We start from the raw sequence: 21,263 nt of genomic DNA, 5'->3' as shown, positions 1-21,263 counted from the left end.
GAAAATTTAGAAGTGTATAAATGGATAAAGAAGATGATGACTGGTGTCACCGGTAAAATTAACTCTGCCTGATTTTCAGACAACACTGCAGCCTTGGAATATGAGAAATGACTGTTGCCAGAAAATGAAGAAAACATATCAAAATCAAGAAGATGGCATTAATATTGATTGTTCTTTTTGATCATCTGTTCTCCCCCCTGAAAATTATTCATGAGATAACAAACTATGCTGCCATTAAAAATATATTTATGTCACAACTCCACATATGTGGGTGCATAACAGATGGCAACTCATTTTTGTCTTCAAATTAAACAGCCATTTTTCTGATTAGCGTTGTTTTTGTTGCATTTTAGATTTTTTGGGTGTGTGTGTGTGTGTGTAAGGAACTGTAATAAGATGGCGAACTTCACCATCTCATTGCAATTCATCTCCTTGCACTTTCATCACAAACTCTGCCAGCTGATGAAAAAGAAAGTGTTGCTTTTCTTCAGAAATATGGCCTTTTCTGCAACAACAGAGAATGCAAAATTTCACATTCCATGTTATATTTCTTAAACGATTAAATTTTATAGTCCAAAATTTTTGCCCACAACCAAATTTGAGAAAACTCTGGTATTTTATTGTTTTTTTATGGATATGTCTTGCATTTTAAATTTTGTTAATTAGTTGCTGTTTTATATAATTCTTAATGCACTACTACTTTTGAAAATGGTTGTTTGTCCTTCGTATCTCAGCTTGGTGAAAAATTAATTGCCAGTGTCTGGGATGGGGTATGGAAAACTGCAAAGTACTAACATTAGACATTAGTGATGGATCAGACCATTACATAATTCATGATAAGGTCTGAAAAGTGTGTGCGTAAGCACTTGACACCTGAAATGAAAGACAAACTGTTGCTTCCGTATCAGTAGCAGGCTGATAATGATGCATTTCTGTATAGTATCATCAGTGAAGATAAAATCTGGGTACACTTTTGAAGACAATAAAAGAATTTCAGAATGACAATGAGATTTAGTCAGCAGGTGCATGAGTAGCAATACCTCAATTCAAAAGATTTTTTTCCAGTATCCAAACACTTGCAAATGCTGAGTAAGTGTAATAGTTGTTATAATAGTAATAACAAGTTGAGGACTTTGTTGAACTATGATAATATAATTAAGTATTTGTCATAAATGCTCTCCGATCGCCCACCAAATAGTCTGATCTTATGTTGAATGCAATAATATTTATCAAAAGAAGCTTCATGAGACATGGTGATACAAAACCATTAGAAACAAAAATTATAAAAAGGAAAAACTAATGCTTGTGAATACAACATAAAGTATGAAATACAAAATGTATTAATGTACTTTACTAAAATATGTCATTAAAATATGTTTAAAGAAAAACATAAATAGTAAATCACACTGCTAAAATAAAATATAAAATGCAAGCACTTCACACAGTTAAATAGAATCAACAACTTGGGGGGGGGAACTTACATTTTAAGTGAACTTTGATTGGCATCTAAAATACTAGTAGAATCATGATGAGCATTTGATGAAGGCTGCCTGAAATTATATTAAAAAGCTTTTAAGAAAACTGAAAAATGACAGTTAAAGCAAAAATAACACTACATTGTTTGTAATAAAATATACATGGGGTAGTAGGGTACCCTGCAGTATATCATTTAAATTACACTAGTGTTAATTTTGTAAATAAATTATTCCATTAGCAAAAATAGGAAGCTCAGCGATGATACTTTAGCTTAACTTGCCAACACCTGAAGATTTAGATATCATTAAAATCTTCAGATAACAATACAGATACATTTGAATTTAAAAAAAAAAAAAAAAAAAAAAAAAAAAAAAGACCACACACTTCCTGAAGTAATGATGAAGAGAAGAAATAATAAAAGAGAAGAGAAATTGTATTTTATCTAACTTGTAATTAAAAATAAAATAAAGCCATAATTATAAAGAAATTAATATTATGAATATTATCAGGAAACATAATATCATGAAGACTTGACTACTTCTTTTAAGAATTTCTGCATACACTTATATATATTTTACCTTTGATAAAAATGCCTATCATTCAACTTAAATTTCATTTAAACAAATCATTTCTAACTGATAATTTTAAAATAAGAAATCAATTTGAAAAGACAAAGAGTTTTATCATGTTGATGTTAAAACATGATTCTGAAAAGGCAAAAACATTAACTAATTTTTTAGTTTAATGATTTAATTTACATTTACTATCTTAACTTAAATGTTTCAACATGGTATTTAATTGATTTATTTATACTAAGAGGATTATTTATTCCTGCCATACCGGTGGACCTAGATTTGAATTTTAGTGAAAACATGGATGTTTATAGTCATTTATTCCCTCCTGTGTAAGTATATCAGTCACTGACTGAGGTGCACCTTGGTCAGTGTTCTTGGTGCATATGACATACAGGTTCAATCATTCCCAATGAATGTTTAATGAACAAATGTACAGCTACTAGAAAACAAATAAGTAATTCATACTATACCGTTAAGCTATTTATTAGCAATACAATATATGCTAAATTTTGAAACCATATTCAAATATTTAACTGATTATAAAATCTTTTAATTCAAAATTGAAACTATACTTAAATTCTTAAAGCTAATTTTAAGTGAAAAGACACAATGTATTTTGAAAGCTATACAATGTGATATCCCTTCTTTGGGATCAAATTATTCTGTTAAGTAATCCCCAAAAGACTCTTATTATTTGATCATTAATGTTCAAGTTGGCATTAATTCTATTAAAATTAGCTAAGAAATAAATTTAAAGCTGTAAAAAAATGAAAAACAGTTGGCATTTAAAGCAGTTCAAAAGTTTTTTTGGGGGGCGGAGGGGAGAGCTTTTGAAGAAGAAGGACCAGTATCTAATCACGTTCCAAATAGATAGAATTTTATTCAAAATCTACACCAAACTAAAGTTACTTTATTTATTTATTTTTCCTAATTTTTAGTTTTACTTTGGTATGTTTCTCTTTGAATTAGATTAAAAGGTAGTCCTGAAATATACAAAATTTATTAGACATAAAATTAAAATTTATACATTAACTCTTAATGAAGCAATAGATACACCAGACACAATTGCATCTGATGTCACCTTTTTTTATACACCTTTATAACTTTTATTTTTCATTAGTTTTAACACATAACATTTCTGAATTCTGCTTTCTACTGAGTTAAAAAATTAGATGATGATTTCCTGATTTTCTAAAAAGCTAAGAACAAAATTTGCTCTTACTGTCATACAAAAACAATTCTACATAGACAGAAAAAATTTTAAAAAAAATAGATTAATCTCTTTAAATTTCACTAATTAATTTTAAAGAATTCACAACACTTAATTTCTAACATAGTTAAACTGATAATGTAAATATTCCTGCCAGGGCTGTGGAGTCAGAGTCATGAAGTCGGAATCAGAGTCAGGTAGATTTTTGGGTAAAAGGAATTGGAGTTGGAGTCGCTAAAAAACACATCGACTACAACTCCTGTTTTTATTGAACAGTTTAAATTTGAAACAAAATTAAAGTGAATTGAAAAAAAAAATTAATGACAAACTGAGTTAGTATTTTTATTTATGGACTATATACATTAATAAATAGTTATATTTTTTATTGACATATTAGTAAACAAATATAAGGGTGCAAGATGGACGTGATATTTGACATTATTAATTAAACTGATTCATTTAGTTACTAATCTCATTGGTAAATTGAGGTAAGCAGCGAGAACTCCCAAAATTGATGGCATTCTTAGGAAGCTAGCAGGAAAAGGAGCAATGCAATGGAGAAGTACATATTTGATGATATAGTGGTTGTTAGGATTAAGAAATTTTTCAGAAGATGTAAATAACTCTAATATTTCACTAACAGAAAACTGTGGAATGAGCTTGCTGAATTGGAAACTCTTCTTTCTATACCACATATAGACACCAAAAAGCTACAATCTGAAGAATTAACAAGAGGCAAGACTGGAAGAATGTGATGTTATTGCAGAAGGAATCAATTTTTCAATGAAGAAAAGAGAAATTAGTTCGCTAGACAATAAGATTGTGCTAGATTCAATATATGTACATCCAAATCGCCGAATTTTGTTGGATGAAAAACAAATTAAAAAGGCAAAGAAAGCCATCTATGAACTTTTGTTAAGAATGAAATTATTATCAGAACAACTGGAGTATTCAAATCAGGACAGTCAAACTGCAGATATTGTAATAGAGTCTTTACCATCGTCTTCCACTGATGAATTAGATTTTGAAAAATATTTGGATAATACAGCCAAAAGTCTTTAATCCGGACTTCGGCGATTCCGGATTATAGATCATCAGTTTAAATCTGAAATCAAGATGGCATGCAGAAATTATAAAATTAAAAATATGAAACCGTAATTTATGAAATAAAGAGCAATTATGATCTAAAGAGTATCAAAGTTTACAAAAAAAAGCTTAATATTTATTTGTTTACTTTATTAAACATTTCTTTCAACATGCGCATGCGTAAAGCTTACATTACGCATAGTCGAAATTAGAAAATTGCAACCAGAAAACTATTTGATGTGTATTCGTGATATTTATAATGACGAGGAATTTAATTTAAATTATATCAAAGACGGAGCACATCGAGATGAAATACTACATTTAGTAAAGAATTCTAAGCTGAATAAAATAAAATCATCTGCCTTGAAGATAAGGATAGTGCTGACAGATCAACTTCCAGTTCATTGCACGCAGCAACGACCCCCCCCCCCCCGCAAAGCAGCGTGAAATTGATAAAACAAATTTCGGAATGGTTAGAGAAACAAAGGATATGCCTTTATCCATTTTTTGCGGCAATTCCACTTTTTGTTTGATGGACATCGAAACATGCTTTTGCTTTGTAGATCCTTTGGCAGTTCCAGAATCGGAAATTCTTTTTAACATAATATAATCGAAAGTTCAAGCTTACTTTTATAAAATGAAACAAGATTTATACACAGCCTTTGAAGAAATAGATAAATATGATTCCTCTTGCAAGACACCTCTTTTACAACTTATAAAAATCTATCCTGAAAAGTTAAAAGAAGTAGAGCCCTTACAGTAACAGCTCTTTTTCTTACTCAAGTCAGTGTGGAAAGACTCTTTTCAGATCTGAAGTTTATCAAATCGGATCTATGGTCTTCTAACAAAGAAGATCTTGCCGAAGTTTTACTATTTCTTAGAAATTACTAATGCCAGTTTTTCCATTTCATAATAAATGCTAATTAATATAAAACATTTGCTATGCATCAGTTTTTTTCTGTTGCATCTATTACTTCTTTTATATTAAAAAATAAGCTGTACCCATGTGTATATGTTCACATATATATTAAGAAGTTGGAGTCGAAGTTAGAGTCAGATTCGGAGTCATTAAAATTCCAGGAGTCGGAGTCAGTCATTTTACCTACCGACTCCACAGCCCTGATTCCTACTAAAATTCTCACAATAATTTCACATTCACAACAATCAAACTATATTTTTCTTTTCTGTTACAAGAAAGCAATTGCATTTATCAGTCTCCCTACTCTTCAGTTTGATATAACAAAACTATACAGTTTCTTTGAATCAAAATGCACATGTAATTTATTGCAATAAAGCATCCAAGGGTTATCCAATTCAGAAAAGTGCAAATGTAGAGGAATTTTTAAGGAGAACTGACTTGTATTTATGTAAATTGGAGTATTATAAAAGTACATCAATGCATTACTAAGTGTAATCTAACTAGCTGCATTTAAGTGCGAATCATTCACATCCAATGATGTATACACATTGTTTCCTTATAAATTATTTAATGACTATCATAATTAAGAGCAAAAACAAACTATTTTAAAGTTTTAAAGAAACTACTTAACATTAGCAATGGCTTGTGCTAAAATTAAAATTGGAAAAGATGCATTAACAAATACAAAAATAATACAATAAATTCAGCACTATTAATTTTTGCTAAAGAAGGATATGTCATGACTTAAGATATAGATAATTAAGCTTCCTCTTCAGAAATTTTATGCATTAAAATGCTTATTTCATAATAATGACAATTTCTTTGATTATTTCTGATTTGAAACTATGTAATGCATCCTTTAGAATTAAGTACGTTAAAAACATATTTAATTTTCTGTTCTTCATTAAAACATTTTACTCACATTCCTTGAGGTTCACTACCATAATTCCGGATTATATCCTCATGAAAATGGGAATCAGTATTAGAAGGCTTGTCTGGAACACAAAGAATAGACTTCTTCAGTGAATGGCCTAACTGCTTACTTGGTGTTTTCTAAAAATATGAGATTTTTATAACAATTTTACTCAAAACTGTACACACTCATGTCACAAACGATTTCGACTTAAATACTTTAATGAGCAAACTGGGAAATACACTAAAAATCAGGTACTATTTTAATAAAAATGGTATATAACATAAAGTTAAAAAATCCAGACATCTAGTATCTGGAATGATTTAAAATCTGGATCGCAAGCCACTTTTTTGGAGGGAGGTATGCTTAAAGTTTTTTTTTTTTTTTTTTTTTTTTTTTTTTTGTATGGTTATTCCAATGTCAAAAATGCTTTTTTTTTTAAAAAAAAATAATTTTGAGATAAATTGCTCATCTAACTTCTACAGCTCATCGCTATAATTGCTTCAAGATTCGCATGCCATTACTGCTATTTAAAAAATTCATCAGGTACTTTTAGGACTGTTTTAGTAAATTTTTAGGACTCTCATGATATGCTATGCAAATATAAAGATATGCACACCATCTTACGTTGCTAAACACAGGGTAGGGATTTGTTCCAGGAACCTGACTGTGTCACTTCGTCACTTAAGATATAAGTTTTTTGTATGCTTTATGCATATGCATTTGATACTTTTTCATAATAAAATATGTGGAAATTGGTCATTCTTAATTTTACTTTGGTAGTAAATAAAATACCACCATATTGAAGAAACAATAATTTAATAGATAAACTGTGAGATTAATAATTTAATTCTCTAACTGCCTTTTCTTTCTAGCAAACATCTCAAACCAAAATAGTCTACATAAAAAAGTCTACATCTGTGATGCAAACCTGGCAAATCATTATTTATTATTTTTTGCTTTTATCACTGCATGGTAAACAATACATGGCGAAATGACTTATGCAGCAATCTTGAAACTTTTTTTTCTTTTTTTTTCTAAACACTAGTAATTCAATATCAAAGAGCATGATGATATTTACATTACGCTTGGGGATGATTCCAGACTTTCACTAACTAAGTGACTTGTCTAACAAAATGTTGGCAAGGAGAAATTTAATAGAAATTTCTTTCCATATGCAAAAAAACAGATTTTATAAATATAGGCTAAAAGATTACATTTTTTCCTTTTTGAAATAATAATAACTGATTTGTTGTTCCGATGAGACTTAATTAGTATGTGTGAGAATTTATTTATCTGGGACTTAGTTAAGTATATTATAAGGTATTTCCTCCCTCCTTTCTGCATGCCTTCGTGGTGTAATGGTATGGTAACACAGCGCATATTCGAGAGCTCCAGGTTCGAGTCCTAGTGAGGGCATTGCTCATTTTCCACATTTTCAGCATCAAAATAACCTGATGACTCTACAGTGCATGAACTAAAAGGTACGAGGGCAATCCCCAAAAAAAGGTCTCCTATATTTTTAGACACACAAAGAACCGTTTATTTTCTATAATTGCTACATCACTTTAAAGATTGAAGAATGCTTATTTTTCAACATAATCGCCATTTCAGTCGATGCATTTTTGTAGATGCTGTGGCAGTTTCACAATGCCCATGTCATACCAGCTTGCTGCCATGCCCTTCAGAAAGCACTGAACCTCATCTTTCACCTCATCATCGGAGCAGAACCGCCATCCAGACAAATGTTCTTTCAACTTAGGGAACAGGTGGAAATCGCTGGGTGCCAAGTCCGGACTATAGGGTGGGTGTGTGATGATGTTCCAACCACAATTTTGCAGGAGATCGACGGTTTGACGGGCAACGTGAGGAAGGGCGTTGTCGTGGAGAATGCTTACATCCTTGCTCAACATCCCTCTTCTCCAGTTCTGAATTGCCCTTCTGAGTTTCTTCAGTGTTTCACAGTATCTGTCAGTGTTGACTTTTGTCCCAGGAGGCAGAAAGTTGACCAACAGTACTCGTACCCCCTTCCTGTCCCAAAACACAGATGCCATGACTTTACCGGCAGATTGCGTTTGCTTGAATTTTCGTGGCTTGGGCGAAGAGGGATGCCGCTACTCGTGTGACCGTTGTTTTGTCTCAGGTGTAAAGTGCAATGCCCAGGTTTCGTCACCCATGACAATCGAGTCCAAGAAGTTGTTCCTTTTGTCTAAATAGCGGTGAAGAAATTCACGGGAAGAATCAACCCGTTGTCGTTTGTGGTCTTCTGTCAGCATACACAGCACCCATCTTGCACACACCTTTTGATATTGCAACTTTTCCGTTAAAATCCTGTGGATGGTGCTTCTGGAGACCTCAGGAACCAAATTGCAGAGAGCATCCAGAGTGATCCTCTGATCTTTACGCATGAGTTCCTCAACTTTCGCGATTGTCTTGTCGGCAATTGATGGCCTCCCGCTCCTTTCTTCGTTACGAATTTCAGTACGACCAGCTGTAAACTCTCTAAACCACTTGCGAACGTTTTTGACATCCATGCACGACTGTCCATACACTTCCGTCAATAGGCGGTGAATTTCAACCAGTTTAACGCCTTTTGCGTTCAAAAATCGAATAACTGTGTGCACTTCACACTTGGCGGTAACGTTTATCGGGAGCTCCATTTCGAATGGCTGCCAAGCCAAGACTGAGCATCCGAGCGAAGCGCCTGCATGCTTATGTGGTAGCGGAGAAGGCACCACTCACAACAGTGTTGCCACAACCGTATTAAAACTTTCTCTACGTCCCAAAAAATAGGAGACCTTTTTTTTGGGATTGCCCTCGTAGTAAATGATGATTCTTCACCACTAGGATCTGGCAATTGGGTCCCCTAATCCTCAGTTGCCCTTTAAAAGGGGGTATATATAAAGTATTTTCTCCATGCCTTTGTGGTGTAACAGTAGCACACTTGGCATTTATTCGAGAGGTTCAAGTTCATGTCCTGGAGAGGGCATTGCTCATTTTTCACTTCTCCAGCATCAAAAACCCCTAACGACTCTACAACATGCAGGAAACAGACAAAAGTATAATAAAATAAAAAATGTAATTTTGAACCAGTTCTCTCAGCATGCAACAAAAGCAAGAGAAAACGTAGCGAACAACACATCTCTAGCTGCCAATCTAAATTACCAATAGTGTATAGCAGATGTTAACTAAGCTTTATGTTAACATCTGAGGCTTTTGAATATCACAAACAAAAGGTGAAATTTTCTTGTTAATGAAATTTGCGAAGAAATGTGGAGAAGTACTAATAAGTAAAGATTATATAACAGAAGTTTTTGTTTTTCATTGTGATGACAATGCTCTAATCATGAATAAACTGATGGACAATGAACTCTATAGTATAGTTCTAAATTCAGAAAATATGTCTACTGATAGTGCAGGTGATGCAGAGGCTGCTAAGACCAAAAACATTCTGGCTGACAATTTAGTGTGAATTCTCAACATGGCAATTACAAAACTTGTACAGTGAAACTTTGTAGCTGAACAAGAAATTATGTCTATCTATAGAATTAAAGTATTAGCATAAAAATGAAGTACCTTAAACAAATTACAATGAAAGAAATGTTTAATAAAGCTGACAAATAAATAAAAGCTTTTTTTTTTTTTTTTGTTATTGTTTGTTTTCTTTTTTGTAAATTTCGATTCGTTTAAGGTCATAAATGTTTCATTATTTCATGAAACATTATTTTATAATATCTACATATCATCTTACTAGATTTAAGCTGATGATCTAATATCCAGAATGGCCAAATACTCAATGAATCTGGATCTTGGACTTTGTACCGTAATACACATATTATAAGTGGATCTATAAAGTTTTAGGGATCTAAGTTCAATAAAGCAGATGCACTATAATTTACCCCAGTTCAACTTGATTCCATTAAAATATCACATATTTATAGAAAGAAATTTGAATGTAATTATTTGTTTAATTTTATGTTGTAATACCAACAATTACAAATTTAGTGACTGATCAGAGCAAAGCAAGAACATTTTCTTTGCACACCTTAGTGACCTAGTATACTTTCTGTTTCCTGAACTTAGAAAATGGGGAACTTTTAACCCTTTTTTGGGTGTAACTAATCTCACAGACTCACCACAAAGAAATTTATAGATATTCAATGTCAGATTTAAATATCATAACTTATTACTGCAGTATCTTCCCCTATACCCTAAACTGTCACAAACTGCATTTTGTGATTTATTACAATTAAGCCATATTTCCTGATAACTTTATAAAATCTCAGAGATTTGCAGTCCCTGTTTTGATATCTTCAATATTTTTTCAAAAGACATTTATTTGTATGGTGCTACCTTTTCAGACTTCAAGAAATAAACTGTAAATATAATTTTATTATTGAAACTTATTATTCGGATTTTATTTTACATTAAATCTGACCGATTCATTGCATCTGTTTAGGTAATATTTTTTCTTGTATGTTTTAACCTTAATGGCTTTTTAAAATGGCTTGACATCAAAGAATTTATTCCAAATGGTTCTAAAAATGTTGAGAAAATTCCAAAATATGTTGATGGAGTCTGATAATGAAAAAATGAACTCGGATTTAAAGATGAAAGTGATTTAGGTACTAAAGATCAACTTGAAAGCTAGGACAAAAATTCTCACAATGAGCAAGAAAGTTCTTTAAAAGGTAATCAAGAAAGTAATAATGAGGAAATAGATAAATATCTTACAGGCACAGATAATTCATCCAAACTGAAAAAAAAAAACCACAAAATATTTTAGTATATTGACCAGATATCATGAGATCTACAAAACAAGCTATAACTAATATCAAATGTTAAGACACAATAACACGCCGAACAAATACTAATTCAGAAGTCAAACAACAAAAATCAGCGTTATATTTACAAAACTTTCACAAGACTAGTTTCGATGGTTTTACCGAACCACCATCCTAAGCTGCAAAACCGCAAATGAACAAGATAGGAAATAATGATTAGATAAGATAAGAAAGCCTAACCAAAAACTAAGCAATTGGCGCCATCTGTTGGTGAAACCAGAACTCAAACATAATTTCTTTAAATGCCGAAGGCAAATTTGGATTGGAATTAAGATCGTTAACTAAAACAGAAAGATTTTTATGAATGTGAAATGCCTCTAGAAAATCCAGTTCACCAATGGAAGATATTTTGTGAATAATTTTGGCAGCGGAAAAATTGAAAGTGTAATTTTCGGACCTACAACGTTGGGCCACAGAAGACTTCTGTGTTTCCTTTTTTCTAACATATGCCTCATGTTCCTTAACACGAAATTTTAAGGCTCTCTTAGTTTGGCCAATGTAAATTAAACCACGCTGGCAAGGAATCCTGTAAATACCCCAGAAATTCATATCCGGAATGGGGTCCTTGAGTATGGAACTCGGAATTTTATTAATTTTATTAATGGAGAATAAACAACTCGAAAGTTAAATTTCTGCAAAATATGTGCAACTTTATAGCTAATTGATGAAAAGAAGGGAATGACAACAGAATTTTTATAATCTCCTAAAACAAGAGTGTGCCTTTTAGTGTGTTGAGATGAGAATTTTTTAACTGCTTGATTAATAATGTTGGGTGAAAAGCCCCTGTCAATAGCTATTGCTTTTAAATAATTTAGTTCTTCATCAAGGGCTAGTTTGGAGGAGCAAACTTGAAGAGCATGGAAAACATAGGAATAAAATGAAGCTAACTTTTGTTTAGTCGGATGACATGATTTAAAGTGTGGTGGAAGGCAAACAGATGAAGGTTTACGGTAAACCGTAGTACTGAAGTTGGATGTGTTACGTGTGACCAGAATGTCGAAAAACGGAAGAGAATTGCAAGTCTCAAGTTCAAAAGTGAACTGAATAGCAGGATCAATAGAATTCATTGTTGAAAGAACTTTATTTAAATCATCTTTATTACCTTCAAACAGAGTAAAAGTATCGTCTACATAGCGGAACCATGCCTGGAAGTTTAAAGTTTCAAACAATTTTGATTCATAATAATGCATGTAGATATCAGCCAGGATGGGACTGAGGAGGCTTTCCACGGCTAATCCCTCAGTTTGCTTGTAATATTTATTTTGGAAAACAAAATGTGTTTGTTTCAAACAGAGTTGAGTGAGAGAAATTAGCTCATCAATTTCGATGCAAGAGAAATGAAGTTCGCGAAGTCTGATTTCTAGACATCTTAATGCACCCTCCACTGGGACATTGGTAAATAATGATTTTACCTCAAAAGAAACCATAAGTAAATTACTAGGAGAAATGTTTTTAACCTTTTTTACAAACTCTATTGAATTTTTTTATGGTGTAAATGTTATTATCTAATAGAGTTGAAAATCTAGAAACTAAATATTTAGCTAATGGATATGAGGCAGTACCTAATTTTGATACAATAGGGCAGAAAGGAATACCATTTTTATGAATTTTGGGAAAAGCATATAATCTGGCACAATTTGTGACAGATGGGATAAGCGAATGTTTTAAGTTGCCTGAAATGATTTGCGAAGATTTGATCGCAGCTTTTATTAGTAAAAATAATTTATTTATAGGATTCCTTGCCAGTGTGGTTTAATTTACATTGGTCAAACTAAAAGAGCCTTAAAATTTCGCGTCAAGGAACATGAGGCATATGTTAGAAAAAAGGAAACACAGAAGTCTTCTGTTGCTCAACATTGTTGGTCCGAAAACCACACTTTTAATTTTTCTGCTGCCAAAATTATTCAAAAAACATCTTCCATTGGAGAACTGGATTTTCTAGAGGCATTTCACATTCATAAAAATCTTTCTGTTTTAGTTAACGATCCTAATTCCAATCCAAATTTGCCTTCGGCTTTAAAGAAATTATGTTTGAGTTCTGGTTTCACCAACAGATGGCACCACTTGCTTATTCTTGTCCAGGCTTTCTTATCTTATCTAATCATTATTTCCTATCTTGTTCATTTGCGGTTTTGCAGCTGAGGATGGTGGTTCGGTAAAACCATCAAAACCAGTCCTGTGAAAGTTTTGTAAATATAACGCTGATTTTTGTTGTTTGACTTCTGAATTAGTAATATCGAATGTTTGGAACTGTTTCATAAATACGAAAATATTGGACAACATTTTGTTTAGTACAGAAAAATGCATACAGTAAAAATTTGCTCACAAATATTCTCATGAAAGAAATGAAAATGTATAGATCTTTTCAAATGAAAGTATTAACAGGGCTGATATATCTGGCAGATATACTACAGTACAAAGTCCGTAATCAAGATGTCCATTATCCGGAATGATCTATAATCCAGACCTCAAAGCCACAAACATTTTTTTTTTTTTTTTGGTATGCTTTACGCATGCACGTGATAGTGAAGAAAGTGACAGAGAGGTTAGTGAAAATGAAAAAATTTCGATTGACAAGTTAGTCGGTATTCTCGACACAGCAATTACAGGACTTGAACAGTGGAACTTTGTAACTCTACAGGAAATTATGTCTGTTTATAGAATTAAAGAGAAAGTATTAGCACAAAAAACGAAGCAACTTAAACAACTTACATTGAAAGAAATGTTTAATAAAGCAAATAAATAATTTTTTTTTTTTGTAAATTTTGATATCCTTTAGATCATAATTGCTCTTCATTTCATAAATTACGGTTTCATATTTTTAATTGTATAATTTCTGCATGCCATCTTACCCAGATTTATATCGATGATCTATAATCCGGAAAAAACCCCAATCCGGAATCACGGTAGTCCCGACAAGTCCGGATTACAGACTTGCAGTAATAGGCAAAACTTAGAACTGTGAAGAAATAACAGGCACTGAAATGTTCTAGTTATTAATGAACTTAGGTTTATTCTTCATTGCACCCATTTTTATGATTTACAAATATAAGAAAAATAAAGAAAACTTACAAACATAAATACTTGTGAAATATTTATGTTTTTCTAGAAAATTGTAAAAAATACTATTCACCAGGATCAAATGCCAAAACTTATAAGATTCTATTTGGTTTTAGATAGAGTTGTTCATTTACAGGGCCATCAGGATATGCGCCACCCAGAAAGGCATTCCAACAGATGATACTCTGATAGTAATCAACCACATGAATTTTTATTAATAATTATGCATTTATAAACAAATTTTCAGAAAATAATTAAAACGGTAAAAAAAAAATGTGATTAAAGAAAGAGACATGAAAAAGAGATGAGGAAGTAGTCAGCAAAATAGAGATGATACCACAGAAAAATACAGATGCTCTCATCTCTAAACAGAGATGCTAGAAAGCGTAGCACTGGCCCTATGTTTCAATATTTCTTTGTTTAAATCGGGCCCACTAGCAGCCAAGCGATAAAGTTGCTGAACATTGGTAGTTCGTTCCGACTAATCTCACAGGGTTCAAATCCAACGTATAGGCTAGCTGCATGGACATTTTCATGGTTTTTCCATTGTGTAACTTGTGAGCCAGTTTCCCTTAGACAGTCCTTAATGAAGGCATCCCTCCTCCTAGGCAGATAACCCTCAAGGCTTTGCCATAATCACATGAAACCACACATGATCCTTGTTTAAATGACTATTATAGTCCTTTCATTAGAATCATAAAGTTGAATCAATATGACAGCCCTGTGCTAAGATATTATGCCATTAAATTCCAGGTCTATTTATTAATTTGTGTAGTCTAAGAACTTAATACAGTTTTCAATGCCTTATCATGGTCATTCTTTTTATTTCCTTTTTACTCTACTTTTGTCTTTACATCTTTTGTGGGCTTCCACTATTCTCTTTTCTTCTCTTACTCTTTCACTAGATGCCTTAAATATTATAAAATCCTACAGTCTTTATCGCTTTTATTTTTTTTTACCATCTGCACTTCTCCTGTTTCCTTCCTTTATATTTTCAAAATTTTGAATACCAGATGTAACTTCAGAGGCTAAATATTTTTGCTTCAGGCAGACTATTCCTATTTTATGATAGCATGCAGTATTAAATTCATTTCATGCCAAGCTTAGCAGTGAGATTTACTGCAGTTTCTTCCAAAAAGTCAAATGTAATCCACTTTTTTCCTAGGAAAGCTGGAGAAATTTCTATGCATTCATAGACAGACCGCAACAGAGGTAATTCACAAGGGTATATCGAGAGCTCAGTAAACTGTTAATAGAAGTTATGAAGAATGGAACATGCATATATTAAGATGGATTTTGGTTAAGTGGTGTTCTATTGTAATTCCTGACATATGGTTTACACATAAAGAGTGATTAAATTCAAGTTATTTATGAAGCTATTTATTTATGAATATCATACACAGTAATATAAAACATAATAATTAATTTTAACTTAAGCTAATGTGATTAAACTTCTGACAGAAAGTTTTGAAAAACTGGACAATCATTCATCAAAAAAACAATTAGCAGATTATTCTAAATATCAAACTTCCTGGAAAAACAATCCAGGTAGCAGTACAGTGGTACCTCAGTATATGTCCATTTTGAAATACATTCAAAATGGTATATGTCCTGTCTGGACATGAAAATTTTTGTTTGGTAAACGACGGTAAAGTTCGATGAGTAACAAAAGTGTGCACTACCCTTGTTTTCTCTTTTCAGACAATGCTATGACTGCCCATGAGCATCAGCATGCCTGTTGCTACTATTCAATAAACAATTTAAGCTAAAACTTTTGATTTTTAAATGATTTTGTGTTTTTTGGAGCAAATATTTTGTAAATTTATTAACAACAACTTTCATGAATAGCTAATGAGAAGCAACAAACAATGAAGAAAACTGTTAAGAGGAAGAAAATTGCACCATGGAGGCGAAAAAGAGATTGTTGAAGAGTATGAAGATGGCACACATATTTGGGACTTGGATATTGCATACTGTATGCCAAGTATGATGGTGTCTATTACTGTGAAAAACAAAGACTATTAAATTGTCTTAAGTTGCAAAGACGGCGAAATAATTGCCGAACAAAGACCAGAAATGTTAGTTCCTGGATCTGGAACAGATTAATGGCACATACTGAGGAACCACTGTACTATTATGCAACTAAAGTTACCTTCAATTATAAATTACTCAATAAAAAATTCCAATCTAATCTTAATCTATAACTGAAAATAGCCTTGTGTGAAATTTACTGTGGTCTAAATAGTCTTATTATCTCCAAAGTTAATAGTTATTAAGTCATCATGAAAAAGAAATGCTAGCACTGATAGAGTTGCAAGGTTTGTCTCATACAGTACAAAGTCTTTAATCCAGACGTCCATAATCGAGAATGATCTATAATCCGGACCTCAAAGCTACAAACTTTCTGCGCATGCGTAAACGCATTATGCGAAATGCATTATGCATTTACGCATGCATAATACCTTTACACATGTGCATATGCATTTATGCATGTGCATAATACGTTTATGGATGCACATTTAATGTATAACGGACGGTATAAGCTAGGTTAAAATTATCTATTTCAGTTAATGTTTCAGATTGCATTGTTCCTTAATCTTCTAATTGGATCCGGCTTATTATTTTTTGCAGACTGTTAGAGCAATTTTATAAAAAGTAAGCTTGAACTTTCGATTGTGTCAAAAAAAGTTTCCGATTCTGGAGCTGCTAAAGAATCTACAAAGAGAAAGCTTGTTTCGATGTCCATCACACAAAAAGTGGAATTGCTGAAAAAAATGGATAAAGGCATATTCTTTGTTTCTCTAACCATTCCGAAATCTGTTAATCAATTTTACGCTGCTCTGCGGGGGGGGGGGGGGGGACGTCGCGGCGCGCAATGAACTGGAAGTTGATCTGTCAGCACTATCCCCATCTTCAGGCCAGATGTTTTTATTTTATTTGGCTTATAATTCCTTACTAAATGCAGTATTTCATCTCGATGTACTCCGTCTTTGATATGATTTAAATCAAATTCCTCATCATTATAAATATCATGAATACACATCAAATAGTTTTCTGGTAGCAATTTTCTAATTTTGACTATGCGTAATGTATGCTTTACACATGCGCACATTGAAAGAAATGTTTAATAAAGTAAACAAATAAATATTAAGCTTTTTTTTTTTTTTTTTTTTGTATATTTGGATACCTTTTACATCATAATTGCTCTTTATTTCATAAATTACTGTTTCATATTTTTAATTTTATAATTTATGCGTGCCATATTACCAGATTTAAATTGACGATCTATAACCCGGAAAAAACCCTAATCCGGAATCGCCGAAGTCCCGACGAGTCTGGATTAAAGACTTTGTACTGTATTGCTCAATGATTCTTGTGCTCTAAAATTAAAACCACTGTTAAATCAACTATATTTTCCCTATAATTTAAAAAAGCTTCTAACTGTTCCTATATCTATGTTTGCTGTTTTTTCCCCCTCCAACCAAATTTCTGAAAGCTGTCATTTTATTTCACTGCACTGTTCCCAGTTTAAGAACTTTTCATTTATATCTTTAACTACATATTAATTTTTTGTTACCTCACCAAAAAGTTAAGAGATTCTTTTAATCTAATTTTAATATACATTTAATTATTTTAATGTTGAATGAGACGTCAAATACCCAAGGGAAAGCAAATTTGAAGACCAGCTGTGAGATATTTACAATGAATTTTGCAAAACAATAAACAACATTTTTAATAGAACAGTGTAACATGAAGCACAAAATTTGTCTGTAAAAAATTTTAGAATTTATTTCCTATATGATAATTCGTCACTACTCTTAACAGAATAAATCTTATCAGTCAACAATTTCAAGATAAAAATATGAACTTTTTCCTCAGAATAGAGATCAAATTCTAATCACCGCAATATGCTTAAAATTGAGAAGAAAAAAACTTAGTAGATGTAGATTTGAATTTTTGAATCTAATCTGCATTGAAATCTGATGAAGGCAAAAGACACATCATCAGTACGAATATCCCAACTAATCAATGCAAATACCTGAAGCCAAATCTAGAATTATATATTTTATAAGTTTTTGATACTGTAAGGACATCCTTAAATGAACATTTTGAACTACTAAAATTTCATAATGGTAATTTTAATTTCCTATACAATTTATCAAAAATTAATAAAGATCTGGCAAAAAACTCTGAAAATCCAGAGATGCTTTTAAAGATATTAAAAAAATTAATTTAAAACTTAAAATTTGCTGGCATTTTGCAATTAATTACATCTAGTGGCTTATCTTTTTTTAACTTGTCCATTTCATTAAGAATATTACTTAGTTTGCTTGTTCGTGTTGCAAATGGTGAAATATCATTTTCCACGCTAAAATCAATCAAGCCTTATTTAAGTATGATAAAGTTGGGGGAAAAAATTATTAAACTTAAGTTGAAAATTATGGATGTACGGAATCAGACATAAAAGAAATAATTTTTATTTTCATTCATCTACAACACAGAAAATATAAAAATTCAGGTTAAAAAAAATAATTTATTGCTTAGTTAATTTTTATACATAAATGTTTAATTTTTCTCCTATATTTATGATTCAAATATAATTTTATTGCTTAAAATATGGTTTGTTGTTTTCTATCATTGACGGAAAATTGAAAATGAAAAAAAAAAAAAAAAGCGGATCTTTAAGGGTGCTTTATTTTAATTCACAGGTGGGTGGCAAACACCCTAGTGCTCTATTCATTTAGGCAATATATCCTTTTGTAATCGAAAAAATATGGAACTAAATTTTTTTCTCTGGTAGATGCACAAGCTTGGTAAAAGTATAACTTGGAAATATAGCCTAAATCACAACTTGAAAGGAGAAAATTAGCCTATCAGTCAGTGTTGCTGAAAGATTCTTTGAATCTATTTAAACTTTTTTATATTCATAGAATGTTTGAGCTGAATGCAACTTATCCACCAGCGAATGCACACACTATATGGGAATGTAACTGAGAGCCACTGTCTTATGATGGCCCCCAAGTTTATTACACATACACACTATGTACTCCATGTCATCAGTGTCAGGTTTAGATATATAGCAAGCTAAGTTTCTCTAGACTAAACATTTATCATATATAAACACATAATACTTGGCAAATGTAATTAAAAATGTGTTTATACGGCAAGCCACAATATCATCAAAAATTATAAATACTGCAACCTAAGTATGCATGTAACACATGTGTGTTTGGGTACACACAGATTTGCGCTTTTGAAATTCGTTGGTAATTTTTTGCATAAATATTTCTTTTTTGATTGAATACATTTGTTTCTGTCTAGCAAATGAAATGACAACAGAACTATGTCTCTTTTTTTCATTATGTGGGAGTGCATGTTTACGTTTAAATGTTCTTGGCGATGCACAATTCTTTGTTTTTTTTAGTAAAATAAGGAAAACATGGGCAGAATAACAGCACAAAAACTTCAGACAAGGGATCACATATGGTGTGCAATGGCAACATTGTGCTTGTTGCGATATTTTTGCAATCTTCCTACATTTTTTCCACAAAAGCAAATTGCTAGGTACATGGGTTGTTCGGTTTAATGTAACACCCTAAAGTCTCAATGCCTTCTTGTGACAGAAGCAAAATTTAGTTCAGTGAGTAGCTGAAGTGGTTATGCAGCAGACCTATGGTGCATTTGCTTGTCCCACCTTGTCTGTACTGATACAACACTTAACCTTGTAATTCTGTACATTATGTAAATAATTAAAAATGTTGTGGGGCCTAGCTTAGTTAATAGTATTTCAAACCAGCACCATCATTTCTTGTACTACCAAATGAAATTGGTCCACTCACGCAGTTACTTTTGTTAATTAATGAGTTTGTCTTAGTATAAAATGGACACTATATTTACATTAAATCTAAAGAAACCAGAATCGAGACAGACATAGACATAGAAACAAGAATCGATGAGCTAGAGTTATGTTTCAATAAAATGTTAATTGATAATGTTGTTAGAGTTATAAGGTTTAAGTTATAAGGTATTTCTCCCACCTTCTTCATGATCCTTTGTGGTGTAGTGGTCTGCACTCTCAGCGCATAGTTGAGAGGTCCGCGGTTTGATTCCTGGCGAAGGCGTTGCTAATTTTTCATCTTGCCTGCTTCCAAAAAACACCTAATGTCTCTTCAGTGGCGCCCGAACTAAAAGGGTGTTAGATGATGATTATCCTCACCCAGAATTTGGTGATTGGGTCTCCTAAAAACCCCAGTCACCCTTTAAAAGGAGAAATATATAAGGTATTTCTCCCACTTTCTTAACGAGCCTTCATGCTGTAGTGGTCTGCACGCTCAGCGCGTAACTGAGAGGTCCGCGGTTCAATTCCCGGCAAAGGCGTTGCTAATTTTCCATCTTGCCTGCTTCCAAAAATACCTAATGTCTCTACAGAGTTAATAAAATTGATATCACAAACAATAGTTATAAAATAAAGTTACCAGATTTATTTAATGAAAGAAAGAGTGGAACATGTTTAAAATTGAATTAAACAATGTTGTTGCCTCAATTACTCAATTAACAGATGCACAAAAACTGCAAAAGAAAATTATTACTAACTCAGGAAAATAATTTTGAATCATTATTTACAGCTATAAAAAATCGCTAAAAAAACTAGAAAATTCTTGTTAATATTTGCATTAAAACTATCTTGGGATTTGAAAAAATTATTCATGAGTCATCAAAAGAATTAAGATGTCAAGAAGATGCTGTGAATAAAACATCAGAGCTTTAAATAATTTGGGTTTGGAACGAAACAAATTCTCTGATATTTTAATTACTCTTATCTCGAAAAAACAGACAAGGAAACTCGAAAACAATTCGAATTATCTGTGAACAACTCAGATGTTCCTAACTTCAATAACATTCTTAGAAAAAAGAAGTAAACTTTGGAAAGTATCCAATAATAATAATAATAATAATAATAAAATCAAAACAAATGAAAGAAATGAAAACAAACTTCCTCATTCATTCAAATAATTCAAAAAGAAATTGTGTAACATATACTAATTCACCCTATTCTTTTTTAAACGTAGTAAATTCTTGATAAGAATTTTGATGAAAAGTTTACAGTTATGCGAAATAACTTATGTCTGAACTGTTTGGAAAAAAAGGCACAGTGCCTCACAATGTAGATCAAATTATT

At 31.9% G+C, this 21,263-nt stretch overlaps 1 protein-coding gene across 4 annotated transcripts in view; it reads right to left on the bottom strand.

Moving 5' to 3' along the window:
- Positions 1-21,263, bottom strand: part of LOC118198084 (dystrobrevin alpha-like) — a 167,024-nt gene that overhangs the window by 79,550 nt on the left and 66,211 nt on the right. For all 4 annotated transcript variants that reach the window (XM_085820167.1, XM_085820166.1, XM_085820168.1 and 1 more), the window contains exons 9-10: positions 6,189-6,319; positions 1,482-1,550 (exon numbers count right to left, since the gene is read on the bottom strand). In XM_085820167.1, coding sequence (XP_085676293.1) covers positions 1,482-1,550; positions 6,189-6,319 — 200 coding nt within the window. The remainder of the gene's footprint in view (positions 1-1,481; positions 1,551-6,188; positions 6,320-21,263) is intronic.

The sequence above is a fragment of the Stegodyphus dumicola genome, chromosome 7 (genome assembly GCF_044657685.1).
Source record: "Stegodyphus dumicola isolate Sdum_Otavi_A_Nest chromosome 7, ASM4465768v1".
NCBI classification, from domain to species: domain Eukaryota; kingdom Metazoa; phylum Arthropoda; class Arachnida; order Araneae; family Eresidae; genus Stegodyphus; species Stegodyphus dumicola.
The sequence above is the reverse complement of the archived record's forward strand: the minus strand, read 5'-3'. Positions and strand labels throughout refer to the sequence as shown.